This window comes from Oryctolagus cuniculus, chromosome 1, assembly GCF_964237555.1.
Source record: "Oryctolagus cuniculus chromosome 1, mOryCun1.1, whole genome shotgun sequence".
NCBI lineage: Eukaryota > Metazoa > Chordata > Mammalia > Lagomorpha > Leporidae > Oryctolagus > Oryctolagus cuniculus.
Window position 1 is genome coordinate 160,306,949 of NC_091432.1, and position 15,483 is coordinate 160,322,431.

Genomic DNA, 15,483 nt, shown 5'->3' on the forward strand with positions numbered 1-15,483 from the left:
AAAAAAAGAGAGAGCATTTTCAAGCATTTCTTCTAAAGCAACTTGAGTTGATTCTATTACCCCCAGCTGCCTCTACACCATGCCCTTTTCCCTGTGCAGACGTTTGAATGAACACTCTTCTCCTCCATATAGAGGTATGCAATATTCAATGTAAATGCCTAGCGTCAGAGAAGAGGAACTTTCCAAAAATAATGATAGATTAATGATTAATGGTGAGATTACTATTAACACAGTTGAAATAGTAACTAACAGGACTAAGGGGCAATCCAATTTAGAGAAGTAAAACAATTTCGGTTTCAGTGTTTTGTCAATTTTTTTAGACTTTTTAATCTTTGATTATCATTCATATTAAATAATTTAAGGAGATGCAAATCCAGTCTGGTTCTATCTGCTTCACTACCCCTGCCTTTAATTTGAATTAGTAAAAATATAATATTTAGCTTCAGCAAATTAGCAGACTTCTCTTTACTTTGGGGTAACAGTTTAATAAGTATAAAAATTTTTTTCTTTGTCCCTTTGCTTGTATATAATATACCTAAAACCATATTAAACAAGAAATCAGGGGCTAGCGCTGTGGCACAGCGGGTTAACGTCCTGGCCTGAAGCGCCTGCATCCCATATGGGTGCCGGTTCTAGTCCCAACTGCTCCTCTTCTGATCCAGCTCTCTGCTGTGGCCTGGGAAAGCAGTAGAAGATGGCCCAAGTGCTTGGGCCTCTGCACCCGCATGGGAGACCTGGAAGAAGCTCCTGGCTCCTGGTTTCGGATAGGCGAAGCTCTGGCCATTGCGGCCAACTGGAGAGTGAACCAGCGGATGGAAAATTTCTCCCTCTCTCTTTCTCTTTCTCTCTCTGCCTCCCCTCTACCTGTATAACTCTGACTTGCAAATAAATAATAAAATTAAAAAAATTAGAAATCAATTCTATCTTAAGTGAAAGTCAAACTTCAGAGGCCAAGTTCAAAAATTTATTTCCTGTGCTCCAAAACCCAGAATGAGGGTTCATTAATAAGATGGGATGACCACAGTGTCCCCCTGGATCTCCCAAGAAAACATTTAAGCAGTGAGGTCAGTTGCATTTATCTGGGTTACCTAATATATTGTTGTCCTTCTTATTCTCATTTTGTTCCTGATTCACTTGGAATCAATTTGTTTGTCCAGCTTCCCAGAAAGTAAAAAGCAAAAACAAAAAATTCTTCTCTTTCTAAACATCAATCAAATTTATGAAACTAAAAAATTGATCATGATAGAATAATTTGAAGGTTCACTTTAAAAGAGAAAGTAACTAAATTAAGAACACATAATATTTAGTGCAAAATATTCTAGAGATGTCTACCAAACACTAACATCTTTAAATAGGAGGACATTGATAAATCTTGTACACATCAATTTGTGAAGAGGTTTTATAATTTTATTCAGTAGATTGTTAGAGATTTTTCCATCTACCACTCACCCATCTATGGACCCAAGATGTCTTATAAAAGGATGAAAACAGCTTAAGTTTATTAAATTTTCCTTTCCTGGTAGGCAGGAAACTAGCATTCGGTGCCAGAAAAATTAGATTCACTTTGTGGAGGGGGGGAATATTCCAGAAAAAATGACTATTTGGTTGAATATTTTTCCAAGGATGATATAAGAGGAAGGGTGAGGAAATCAAAAGCAATTATAACAAGCCTTAACCACATGCTTCAGTTGGGAAAGGAGATTTCAGTAATGAGGAAGAAGAACAGAACACTGCTCACCTGTCTGATTCTGGCAGTGAACAGGAGAGAAAGCAATATCATCGAGGGCAACATATCCTCCTTTGGGACCATTGAAAGCAACTTCAAAAATAACCTGCAGAGAAAAATGACATATTGTCACTGTTTATATAATTCCTGTTAGGCTTACACGCTCTTAATCATGATTTTAATTTTTTAAAGGTTTATTTATTTGAAAGCCAGAGTTAGAGACAGACAGACACACACACAGACAGAGACAGAGAGACAGAGGTGTCAGTCTTTCATCCACTGCTTCATTCCTCAAATGGCCACAACAGCTGAGGCTGGGCCAGGCCGAAGCCAGAAGCCAGGAGCCCGGAGTTTCATCTGGTTCTCCCACATGGGTGCAGAGGCCCAAGCACTTGGGCCATCTTCTACTGTTTTCTCAGGCGAATTAACAAGAGACTGGATTGAATCAGTGCCCATATGGGATGCTGGCATTGAAGTTGACAGCTTAATCTGCTTTGCCACAGCTCTGGCCCCTTGATTTTAATTTAAAAAATTGTTTTAAAATCGCAATTTGTGTATTTAGCCTTGATATTCTTTTTTTTTTTTTTTTTAAAGATTTATTTGTTTATTTATTTGAAGGGCAGAGTTACAGAGAGGCAGAGGCAGAGAGTGAGAGAGATCTTCCATCTGCCGGTTCACTCCCCAGATGGCTGCAATGGCTGGAGCAGTGTTGATCTGAAGCCAGGAGCCAGGAGCCAGGAGCTTCTTTTGGGTCTCCCACGCAGGTGCAAGGGCCCAAGGATTAGAGTTTTCTTCAGTTATTTTCCCATGTGCATTAGCAGGGAGCTGGATCGAAGTGGAACAGTCAGGACTCGAACCAGCACGACATGGATGATCGCATCACAGGTGGTGGCTTAACCCACTGCACCACAACACCGGCCTCTTAACCATGATTTCAATGGCATGTCAGACCAGGTGGTACTAAGTTATAAGGACTTGTGTGCACTCCAGTTACCAAATACTGGAGTTTGCGTGACATCCTACTCAACTTGTCATTTCTTTCAGGGAGAATGAAACTGCTATGGCCTGAATGTTTGTTCCCCACTCCCACCACCACCCCTCCCGCTAACAAAGTCATATATTGACGTCCTATTCCCCAAGATGATGTTATTAGGATTGGGGTCTTGCCTGGTGTGGATATGATCTGAGTGGTCCCCCCAGGGTTCAAGTGCTGGAGGTTTGGTCCCCAGAGTGCAGATGTTGAAGCGCTGGGACTGTTAAGAGGCGAGGCCTGGTGGAAGGTAATTACATCATGGGGCCAACCCTGCCCCCCACCCCACTGAATGGACTGATGCTTGTTTTAGGCATCCCCATGCACACACACTTGGGCCTTCGAGTTTGTGGCTGCTTTCCATTCTGTTTCTCTATCAGAGGCTCCAGCCAGGAGAATGGCACCTGCAGCTGCCAGTGTACCTCATCTCTATAAAGCGGCCAGCCTTGAGAACACTGTTGGAGCAACACAAAGCTAACTAATCCTCCTTGCAGGGCCTTGCCCTCATGCATGGGATTAGCGCTCTTAGAAAAGAGGCATAAGGAAGCTGGCTCACCCCTTCCACTACATGCAGACACACAGAGAGAAGGCGTCATCTATGACCCAGGAAAGGGGTCTTCGCCAGACACCACATCTTTGGGTGCTTTGATATGAGACTTCCTGATATCCAGAACTGTGAGAAATAAATCTCCGTTGTTTCTAAGCTATCCAGTTTAGGACATTTTGTTAAAGTTGTCCAAATGGACTAACACAGAAAACCTGAACTGGTGTTTTACTGATCTCTCTTGAAACCGTCAGCTGGTGTCCATGTAATTTCTGATGGAACTATAAAATTAATCAGCATTAAGAACTTCAATGACAGGAAAAACAGGCTAAGCAAAGAAAGTAGGTCAGGTTCTTCCCCTGCTGTCCACAGGCAGCTGAGCCCCTCTCAGTCCCTTTCCCTTCCTCCTAGTGGAACTCTACGTGAGGAGCTGGACCAGGCAGCAGTCAAGGGTGAAAACACTGATCTCAGCAGTCCAGACATGTTCCTGAGGGTAGAGAGCACATGGTTTCACGAATTCAACTTGAACTCTCCAAAATACAGTGGGAGTCCTGGAAGTATATCTCTGGCGAGGAGTAGGTGAGTGGTTTGTGAATGCAGAAACAGATCTGGACAGCGAAGGGTTAATTAAGTTCACAGACTTGACACAGGTCCATGACACTGAGCTCTCAGGGCGCTGCTTGATAAACAAAATGAGTGACAGAATTTGCTTCCTACTGGGCAGGTGCAGTAAAAATACAAGCATTTCTGCTCCGGACATGCTAATGACAGCCCACGTGCCAGTGTGTTCTCTCCTGCTCAGAAAGAACGTCTCTAATGTTTGTTTTGCCTTTTTAAAATTCATTCGAGAATATGGTGACATTAAAGTCACTGATGTGTGCAGAACAAGTTTCTCTTCCTGCCAGTTTGTAAGAGCATGTAATACCAGCCAATGGGTTCACAGTAGAAGGGCAGAATTACATGTGTGTGGACCCACAGGGTATAGACGGAGGTTCAGTGTACCACTGCAGCCTCTCAAGTGCCAGTCTGTACACATTCAGCGAAGTCGCCCTCCCACAAATGCTGCCCAGAAAGTTTACGGCTGTGCGAAAGGAGAAACACTGTCAGCGTGCCTGGGTGTGTGACTCATTCCATTGTGATAAGAAGGCAAATTTCCTGCTGTGCATGCACTTCTCTTTCTCCTTGCAACCCAAACTCACTAAAAACTTTCCACTGGGCTGCCGGAGCAAACCAAGGCCTGGTCAGACTTTGGGATAGGAAATAGCTCACATTCTGCAAAAGGCACTCTGCTCTTTCTGGGATGGCTGGGCCAGGGGGTGAAGAGCAGGAGAGGGATGGGGTGCAGGGAGTGGCAGGCTCACCATCCGTAGATGGAACATGTCAGAAGCCAAAACCCGGCCCCCGTGTTCTCTGCAGCTCCACAGAAGGCTCACAGATGGCACACTGAAAAGCTGCCAGAGGCATACTCTGCTGCTTTTGCACTTTAAAGGCCACTGGAGAAGGTACCGCAAAATGCACAAAGTGACAAGTGGAGGGTGCTAATAACTCATGGTAACGAAGAGTCTACATGCAGCTCCAAGTCCTTACACCAGTCCCACACTTAGAGCAGGCACAGGGCCGCACCCACTGATGCTCAAGGTGCGGAGGGTCTGCAGGCAGAGCTGAGCCGCCTCCTCCAGCTGGAGGTCATATCTGAGTCCAGGAACTTTCCTAAGCTCTCTGGCATTCGCCAGCTGTGTGACCCAGAAAAAAGATGTTGAACTTTTTGGACATTCTGTTTTCTCCTTCCTCGTCTGTAAATATGGGGATGATTTTATCTGGATTTTGTTGGATGGTCAGTACTGAATACACTAGTCAGTTCCAAAACACATACATAGATAGAGATATCTATGCATCAGGTCTACAAGGGCAAATAAACATAGAGATGTCACAAGTACTCATCTTTGTGGGATTGGCCCAAGGCCTTTTAATTTGCTTCTCTGAATTTTCTAATTCTTCTGCGTTGCACATTTATCATTTATGTAACTTTAAAACATTCTAAAACCAAAGCACTATGGTCTGTTTCACCCAGGATGATTGAAGAAATGTTTATTTCTGATTTTATAACATTTATCCTGCAAAGAATGAAATAAGTCTCCTCCCCTCCCCCCCAGATAGACAACTCCCTGAAGTCAAGGTAACCTTCACTTGATCTTGGCCAAAAGGCCGAGAAGCAATCAAGGTAACCTTCAAAATTGCTCTCAAGGATGGAAGCACAGGGGTGATCTGGGGTTAGATGACTCTGAGCCCCTCTGTGAGGTCTCCACGGCCACAGTGCAGGGTTCAGAGGGACAGTGTGCCATGAGCACTTGGTAGTTGACTGGATTTTCTTCACATTTATTCTTATGGAAAATATTCTTGCTAGAAAATGAAAATGACAAAGAAGGAAGGCAGAAGGAATACAGAGGAAGGAGCTGCAGAGGGGACCAGAAAGACTAAGACTGAGGTACAGCAGGGGTGGAAGGGGAAAGGGATCTTGGTCAATGGGTGCAAAGTTACAGTTGGATAGGGGGAGTAAGTTCTGGTGCTCGGGTGCACAGTAGACTGACCACAGTTACAAACAACATGTGCTGGGCAGCAGGATTTCAGCCTAGCCGCTAAGACACCTGCAAGCTATGTCACAGCGGCTGCTTCAATCCTTGGCTCCAGCTCCTGATTCCAGCCTCCTGCTAATGCAGACCCTGGGAGGCAGCCATGATGGCTCGAGTAGTTGGGTTCCTGTCACTCATGTGGGAGACCCAGATTGAGTTTCCATCTTCTGGCTTTGGCCCTGGCCCAACCCTGGCTTGTTGTAGGCACTTGGGGGAGTGAATCAACAGATGGGAAGTTCTCTCTTATCTGTCTCTTTGCCTCTGCAATCAATTTTAAAATGCTTTTAAAACTACAATATGTTATACACTTCAAAATAGCTGTAAGAGAGGATTTTGAATGTTCTCACCAGAAGCAAACCATAAATGTTGAGGTGACAGATGAACTCATCACCCTGATTATATTATCATATGAAGTATACATGAATTAAAACATCATATGGTATCCCATAATTACGTACAATATTTTTTGTTAGTTTAAAATAACAGTTAAAAACAATTCAAAATAAGCCCACCTTAAGACAAAAACTAAAAGGATTGAAGTACAGCAGAAAAGAAAAACCGACCCTGAGGAGGGAAAGTATTGGCCCCCAAAGCTGTGCAGGGCCAGATAGGGCACAACTGGTCCCTTGCATACCTACCTCCATGGGATAGGGGGCGCTGAACTCGACTTCCGCCAGATTCCAGGCAGCACTCCCTGGGGCGTCCATTTTCCAGATCTCCTCATAGAGGCCGGACCCATCCCGAGTGTAGAGGGAGAAGACGTTGTCATTCCCCTGCTGGAGCTGGTAATAAAAGGACAGGCAGCCAGACATGGGCGCCGTGGTCATGGGGGAGATGAGCTGCGCCACCTCCTGGAAGTGCTTGACGTAAACGGAGTCCACGTACATGTAGTGGCCTGGAGATCACACAGAAGGAAGATGTGTCAGACGGGAGGGGTTTGCAGATGAAACAGCGTGGGCCTGGGGTTTGCTTCTCCATAATCCGGTGGGAGCCGGGGGAGGAAGCAAGTGAAAGACGTTGGGCCAAGAGTGGAAAATACTGCAGGTGGGAGCCAGGGACACCAGGTTTATTGTTCTTGGTGAAATACAAGATGAGACCTGCTCTTTTTGCATGAAATATAAAAACATACAGAGAGGTAGAGGCGTCATTTGTACAGCGCCTGATTTTTCACAGGCTGAACCCACTCCTGGGGAGGCACAGAACATCACCCGAGAAGCCACCCTCCTATGCCTTCGCTGAGTAATTCACTTCCAAGAGCATGCAAGGGCAGTGTCCATCTGTTGTCCAAGGGCGGAAGACCCACCTGGACATCTTTACAGGATGTGCAAAATGTCCCTGTGTGCATTTTGAACGATTCTGAAGCCAAACCAGATGGCAATTTGCACACATTAATAGAACATACAGGCTCCTTGGCACTGCAGATAAGAGTGTGAACTTGTGAAGTTGCTCCTGGCAGGCCTTGTTGGCCTCTAGGCTTGGAGGCTGACCTCCACCGGAGGCCTCTAGGTGGGGCAGAGTGGGGAAGGCTGGGAAGGGAACTGAGTGTGAAACCTGCCCTACTCCCCACCAGCTCCGGGCCCTTACACAAGTTTCTGTATTTGTCTGGGCCTCAATTTCCTGATGTCTAGAATGGGAATCAAATACAGCAGCTGCCCCCTGCACCTGGGAGAGATTGGTTCAAGGACTGCTGGGGACACTACAGTCTGCGGATGCTCAGGTCTCTTATATAAGATGGAGCCGTATTTCCATTTAATGAGCCCAGGTCTTTCTGTATACTTTAAATCATTTCTAGGTTATTTATAATACCTAATAAGTGTAAGTGAGGTTTGAATTGGTGTTACATTATATTTTTTTTACATTGTATTACTTAGGGAATATTGACATGAAAATAAAGTTTTTACATGTTCAGTATACACATAATTTTCTTTTCCAAATTAGTTTCCTCTTTTAAAAAAGATTTATTTACTTATTTTAAAGGCAGAGTGACAGAGAGAGAGAGGAAGGGAGGGAGAGTGGGGAGGGAATGAGAGAGAGAGATCTAGAGAGAGAGAATCTTCCATTTGTTGGTTCACTTTCCAAATGCCTGCAACAGCCAGGGCTAGGCCAGGCTGAAACCAGGAGTTAAAACCTCCAGATCTCCTATGTGAGTGGCAGGAACCCAAGTACTTTGGCCATCATTTGCTGCCTCCCAGGCATATCAGAAGGGAGCTGGATAGGAAGTAAGGTGGCACAATCCCAGGTACTCTGTTATGGGATGCAAGTCCTGCAAGCAATGACTTAACATGCTGTGCCACAACACCTGGTGCATCTAAGCATTTTTAGTGCATAGTTGGTGGAATTCATAGATGTGGAACAAGTGAATGTGGAATTTGTATGAGCACCAAAGAAAATTACGTGTGTAAAGTGAGTAGCATGTGCCTGACACACTGTAAATGCCTTATATATTTATAATGAAATAAAATAATGCCATCAGTGTTTCTAGGGCTATAGTCTTTTCTTTTTGTGTAAAGGATAGTTATTATTATTTGCATTTCTTTTTTGTAAAGATATATCTATTTATTTGAGAGGCAGAGTTACAGAGAGAGAGGGAAGACACACACACACACACACACACACACAGAGATAGAGGTCTTCTATCCACTGATTCACTCCCCCAATTGTTACAACAGGAAGAGCTGGGCCAATCTGAAGCCAGAAGCCAGGAGCTTCCTCTATGCCTCTCACGCTGGTACAGGGGCCCAAGCACTTGGGGCATTTTCCACTGCTTTCCCAGGCCATCAGCAGAGAGCTGGATCAGAGGTGGAGCAGCCAGGACACAAACCAGCATCCAAATGGTGCAGGTGGAGGCTTAGCCTATTACGCCACAGTGCTAGCCCCTACTCCTGATGTTTAAAATAAATAAAAACACTCTCACAGATCCCCCAAAATGTCACAGCCTCTATACACAGTTCCCACTGCTCCTAATGAGCATGTTGGCCTTGGATTCTTCTTAGACCTTGAAAACCATTTTTCCCCAAATTTTGTTCCTACCTAATCCCAGCTTAGTCTCTGCTTATTGAAAGCCCAAACTGACCTAGCCAAGAAGAAGGAGATCAGCTCCCTAGACTGAGGAGTGTCTGCCTCCAAGGATTCCAGAAGACTCTCAGGGAATCCGAGAAACTTCACACACCTTCTTGAAGTGCATAACTGTGCTCACCTGGAGAACTCACACTTGTCCCCATTATAAATTTATCATCTTTGCAACTGCCAGGCATCTGGTATCTTGGTTAAAGGATATGGAGTCACTTGCTGGGTGGACAATATTCTAATCTGTGCATTTGCAGCTGATGTGCCTCATTAGCAACTCGGGCTGAAGATGCTGGGCCAAGCCAGCCACAGTCATATTTCTGACCCCAAAAACATGCAACAAACACAATGTGACCTGCCCAAAGTGAGTCAGAGAGGCTGCTGGGAATCAGATTGAGACTGCTGACGCCAAGTCTCACATGGAGCCACGAGGCCAGACCACACTCCACCGCCCCTTTCCCTCTGCATCATTCATCTCCTGCCAAAGCTGGGTACTATTTACTGATCAGTGAGTAACAAAGGTTGCTCATTGTACGACTATCATCTTACCTGAAGGGGTGGGGGTAATTCAGAAATCACCAGTCAAGGGTCCGCCCTAGAGGCCAGGAGGGAGGAAGGACAGCTACTCAGGCTGTGTGCCACTGGGAACACTCTGCTCTGAGGAAGACAGCCAACGGCTGGATGAGTGCAGGTGCCATGCTATGCTCCTTTCCAGAGAGAAGACAGAAGGTGCTGGGAGGACTTGAGACATTATGTGTAGCATCTGGTGTTATGAGCGGCTTCCAGCCCAGCCCAGTGAGGCCAATGCTCCTTTCTGGCCCAGGATTCCAGAACTTCCAGACCCCTCTGCCAGAGGAAATTGTTGTCAGATCCTTAAGCCTGAGTAGGATGACCGAGACTGACAGGATCCGATAACCACCCAAATCATCAGGATCCTGCAGGCCACAGAGAGTTTAAAGTATTAAAACTCTGAAAACTTACTGAAACTCTGAAAGAGGCCGTGCAGGGGGACAATGGGTTTCCCAGGAGATTAAGAATTGAGCAGAATTTTTTCTTTCACTTTTAAAATGCAGTTATTTTAAGAATTGCAGCAGGACAGAGAGGGACAAGATGAGGGGGAGGAAGAATGAGAAGGAGAGGGAGATCGATCTCATTTGTTGGTTTACTCCCCAAATTCCTACAGTAGTTGGGGCTGGTGCAGGCCAAATTTGGGAGCCGGGACCTCAGTGTAGATCTTCCACATGGGTGGCAGGGACCCAAGTACATGAACTATCACCTGCTGCCTCCAGGGTATGCATTAGCTGGAAGCTGCAACCAGAGTGAGAGAAGAGACACTCTGATATGGGAGGCAGATATCCAAAGCACCATCTTAATCACTAGGCCAAATGCTCAACCCAAGAACTAAGAATCTTATGGCTGCTCCTCTCAAGTCTGCATCGCTTTTCCATATTCAGAGTGGAACCCATCTATCATTCTCTGACCATGGATTACACCCAGAAGTGTGTACGAAAACAGTTTCGAACAGTTGAAAGATCCCGATGCTCAGTAACACCAGCCAAAGCTCAGGTCCCCTCTGGGATGAAGCTGAGAGTGCTGGTATCTGTTCACCTTCTTCTAAATGGGACTCTTCCCTCTGTCTGGCAGCAGCCATCTGTACCACCGAAACGTTTCATGTGGAGTGGAGACAGTGGCCCATAGTGGGCAACCATTTTCCCTTGGATTAGGAAAACTCTCAGGGCAGTTCCCCACTGTTTGTTTTCAAACAGTCTGGCTGACCAGCATTCCCCAAAGATTGCCCAAGTCTTGCCATGATGCCAAAGGCATTCTCTGACTCAGCTGAGACCCAGCCCTGCTGGCCACATTTGCACTCCAGTTGCATTGTCCACAGTGTTGCTGGTTGTACAGGCTAGGGAGCCGCCTGGGTCTGAAGAAACACACACCAGATGGAAATACCCACTGCTGGTGGTCAGCACCCAAGACTGCACGTTAGCATGGCTGCCCCCACGCCACCAGTCTGATGACTTTAGTTCTAGGGGTTCAAGTGGCTCTTAGTATAGCAAAGGCAAATCCAATCTTTTTATATAGCATTTAAGGATGATTGTTAATTGGGAATTCTCCTAATCTCTTCTAAGACATCAAAGCCAAGAACAATGGGTATTGACAAGAACTTCTACTTTCCAGGGTGGTGCTAGACCACATATGCTAAGTGCCAGCATGCGGCACCCAAGCCAGCTCTACGAATTTTAGCTCCTGCCTGTATACATGAGAAGGCTAGAGTTGGGGCAGGGAGACTGGAGACAGGAGGGTCTTTGAAGAGAGCTGTCATGGAGCTGGTCTTCTATGTGCTTCCTTTCAGCCTCTCAAGGGAAGAAGAGAAGCTCCCGCTTTTCTTACCTTGACCCAGGAGGGGGCTGAGGGAAGTCACTGTGGAAAGGGGAGAGGAGGGAGACTGCCACCTCCCCTCATCCTCTCTCCTGTGTGCAGACATCTCCCAGGCTCTGCAACTACTCAGGCCTTGAGCTGAGCACACCAGGGTTCTGGAGAGAACTTCATCAGTGGCAAGTGGAATTTGTGGGGTATGGAGACTGGTGCCTGACGCTTGACTGCAGCCATCTAAAGGCAAGAAGCTGATGGCAGGGGCCCATGAGGAAGAGTGGACAGGAAGGACTGTTGCCAGAGAGCTCCCAGGTTGAAGGGGCAGAGACACCAAGTCTTCCCTTCAGCTAAGTAGGCAGAAAAAACTGGCTGGGCTCAGTGCCTTGAAGAACTCATCTCAACAGGGCTGCCTGCCAGCACAGTAACCCCCAAAGAAAGGGGCTACTGTAGGGCACCACTGCTTACTAGCACTTAAGGGTAGTCTTCGACGGCCAGCCAGAAAGTGCACTGTCCCCACCCGTAAAGTGAGATTCCTCAATGGTGATGACAGAAATGGCCAGAATCTGCCCATTTGCAGCATGAAGACATCGGTTCCAGATCAGACAGCACCAGGCAAGTACAACTTAGTGTCCTCAGCCTTGCGCTTTCTGTTCTGTCCCCCAGAAGTCTTCCCAACCCTGAAGGAGCCAGAGCAGCCCGGTGAGCAGGAGAATAGGAAGGGAGGAGCAAAGTGAAGATGAGGGGAGACACAAAGCACAAAGCTTTCTCTCTGCTGCTGCTCCACGCTCTGGCTGGGGCAAGAGAAGAACTGCGTGAGATAATGGAGTTGTGACTTGACTGTGACTTGACTGAACTTAACCCCTGAAACTGAAGCTATTTATTAACACCTGGAAATGGCTGGAAAGCAAAATCATCCAACAGCAGGGACGGGAGATCCAGCAGAGCTTCCACAAAGGCAAGGAGAAGAAAATAAAGCTACTTCCCCACCAGGTGCTTATGCCATGAACCAAGTGGTTCAACACAGAGGGTGAATGCATAACTGCTGGTAAGATTATGTTTGAGGGGCCAGCACTGTGGCTTAGTGGGTTGAGTCACTGTCTGTGGCACCAGCATCCCATATGGGTGCTGGTTCAGGTCCTGGCTGCTCCACCCTGGTCCAGCTCCCTGCTGACGCACCTGGGAGGGTGGTGGAGGATGGCCCCAGTGCTTTGGCCCCTGCCCCCATGTGGAAGACCAAGATGAAGCTGCTGGCTCCTGGGTTTGGCCCAGCCCAGCTCTGGCCATCCCAGCCATTTGGGGAGTGAACCAGTGCATGGAAGATTCTCTCTCTCTCTGTCTCTCTGACTATGACTTTCAAAATAAATGGATACTTCTTTAAGGAAAAAAAAAAAAAAAAAAAAGATGATGCTTGAGCTCAGTCCAAACCAGATGAATTAAGGAGAGATGATCTATCCATCTCATGGTCTTTGGTGGAACAAAATAATTCTGACCTTATTTTAGGTTTTGAAACCCTGTCCAGTTCCTCTCAGAGCAGCACCATAAGCAGACTTGAATTTAAAAATCTCGGCAAAGAAATGAAGTGCCCTCATTATTTTTCCAGCACTCATCCTCTTTTTTGCTAAGGCATGGAGAAAACAGTAATGATCCGAGCTGTCAGTAGGTTACCTCCTGAAAGATTCTGTTTCACTTCATAAAATATTTACAAAGAAACTCGTGCACAATGAATCAGAATCAAGAAGGAAAAGAACAGGATAAAATCATATCCCTTCCAGTATTCCAAAGAAATCCCACCACTACTCTTACCACGTTATTTTAGTCATTTCCCTTCATTAGACAAGATTTAATTTCTCACTTCAAAATTCTGACTCACCATTAGGGGCAAACTGTTAAAAAACATACAAGCAAATGAAGGAACACGCCTATCTAAATCATATTTTTCCAGAAATTGCATTCACCGTTCCATTTTCTACAACAGAAAGACCAGCGCCCTCCTGGGAGGACATCCCCTAATTTCTTCAGCAGCTGGGCAGGCACCCAGCTGGTTCCCCCTGTTCTCTGCTGTGCATTTCTCTAGTTTCTACCCAGGAGGAAAGGCAAAGCTGCTTCCAGTTATACAAGTGCACATGCGATGAGTTCATACAGAGCAAAATCTGCTGCTGTAGGCAGACATCTGAACCATTTCATCTTTACCTTGTCACCGAAATTGATAGAGTTCATAGGAAATCAATATACCCTGTAGAAGGCCAATCTACTAACAGAGGCAACCTCTTTCTTTTTGAGAACATTATCTTTTTATTTTTTTTCCAAGAGTGATCCTGGGCAAACCTTTGAGTCACAGACATGGCGTTCTTCAAATAAATTGCTTTAGAATCTGTAAAACACATCTTTTTAAGCCCCATTCTATACAGGGGAAAGACTTCTCTATCACTATGCATTTTCCATAGCATTTTGATGTCCAGACCATTTGAGAAATGCCGTAACACACAGCAGCACAGAACTACATTAATGGCAGTGAGGAGTCCTGAAATGAAGAAATCCATTTAGGTTTCTTTGACTCAGGGCTTCCCTGGCTAATCTTATCACATATCACCCTTCTTCTCTCACAGGAAGATAATAAACAAGAGAACTGGAATTCTGGGGACAGCATCTTGAGAAGTTGGTTTCTATGATCTCTTTGAGGTCAGTGACTACTTCTGTATGATTACGGTATGCAAGAACACCTGATATATAAAAAGTGCACATCATTTGTTTGTTGAATGAATGGATGAGTGAATAAGCAGGTGATCAATGAAGATGCTTTGTTCTGGTGTTCAGGTTCTGATGGGATTGACTATGGCTTCTTGGATGGCTGGAAGGGAGAGGGGAGGTCTTTTCAGAATGTTGCCTTCTAGCCCTAGGGTCAGCTGCTTCTTTAGCTCTCAGTGTTCATGTCAGTGAGCAGAACAAGGCCAGTGGGCAAAGCTGCCTACTTTTGGAAGGTGTTTGAGAATAGCCAAGGGAGAGGAGAAAGAATGGGGAAATGGAGAGAGGAAGGTGGGAGGGGAAGATGGAGTGGGGGAGGAGAAGACTGGAAGTGCCCGTGGCAGGAGTGATGGCTCCCGGACAGCAAGTGCTCCTCGGGGTAACAGAATCATCGTGCCTCCTGAGTCTCCTGGTTAAGACACTAGAAAAGCCAGGTCCTCTTTTTCTCACCCTTGAATCTTTTTGGTTCTCTCTGTTTTTTTTTTTTTTTTTATTCTATTACCAAGTGTAGTATACTTATAAATACTCAAATCTTTTTTGACAAAGTTGTCAATGGGTGGTGAATTTGTGGATTTTCATGTAGGTGTTAGGGCAAAGAGGGAAGAGCTCAAAGGCATCTTAAAAATCATGGAGCTCCTCCTTGGCAAATAGGCCAATGGAGACTGAGGAGTTGAGGGATTACCCACAAGTATTCTGACTCCTAGCCTAGTGCTCTTTTTTTTTCTACCCCTGCTGACACTAATATGGCCAGAATATGCTATGGTTCACAATTGAGAGTGAGGAAGGACCATGGGTATTGTACTCTTCAAAGGGTGGATGGCATGCAGGGATCCAAGTCAAGTGGATGTCTTTGCATTATTCCATGTCTGTTCCCTCTCCTAGGGAATACCCGTGTCCCCAGCCAGCTGGGCTTTGCCTTCTTGAGGATGAAAAATGATGCACTGGTGGATCATTTTTCATCCTCAAGAGATGACACCATGGCTCAAGATACTGGCTTCCCAGAGGAGTTGAATTTGGAACTAATTTTTAAGTGATTTGAGAAAAGTTCTCCAATACTTCCTCAAACTTAAGTCTGCTCCTTTGATAATGACACCAAGGCTAATTGCAATTTTAATCCATTGGCCTTCCAAGATCCTTTCCATTCCTCCTACCAGATCCTTTAGATTGACAGAAAAACAATCTCAAAACTAGCCCTCTTTCCCTAAATGAAGCAAAAGTCACCTGGCTTTCTTTTGTGAAATCCCCAGAGTGCTCGTGGCTTCACTCATAGAGGTTGTGGCATTTCATTGCTTTGAGCAAATCCAACTGTCTTCTAAAATACTCATGCAGAGTCATGTGCCACTCTGCCATGTCTGGTTATTGTTGACTA

At 45.6% G+C, this 15,483-nt stretch overlaps 1 protein-coding gene across 2 annotated transcripts in view; it reads right to left on the reverse strand.

Moving 5' to 3' along the window:
• The window catches only part of MAMDC2 (MAM domain containing 2), a 177,610-nt gene that overhangs the window by 72,814 nt on the left and 89,313 nt on the right, over positions 1 to 15,483 (reverse strand). For both annotated transcript variants that reach the window (XR_011379575.1, XM_002708194.5), the window contains exons 6-7: positions 6,569 to 6,825; positions 1,739 to 1,832 (exon numbers count right to left, since the gene is read on the reverse strand). Coding sequence is in view for 1 of the 2 variants with exons in the window: in XM_002708194.5 (XP_002708240.3) it covers positions 1,739 to 1,832; positions 6,569 to 6,825 (351 nt within the window). In the remaining variant the exon portion in view is untranslated. The remainder of the gene's footprint in view (positions 1 to 1,738; positions 1,833 to 6,568; positions 6,826 to 15,483) is intronic.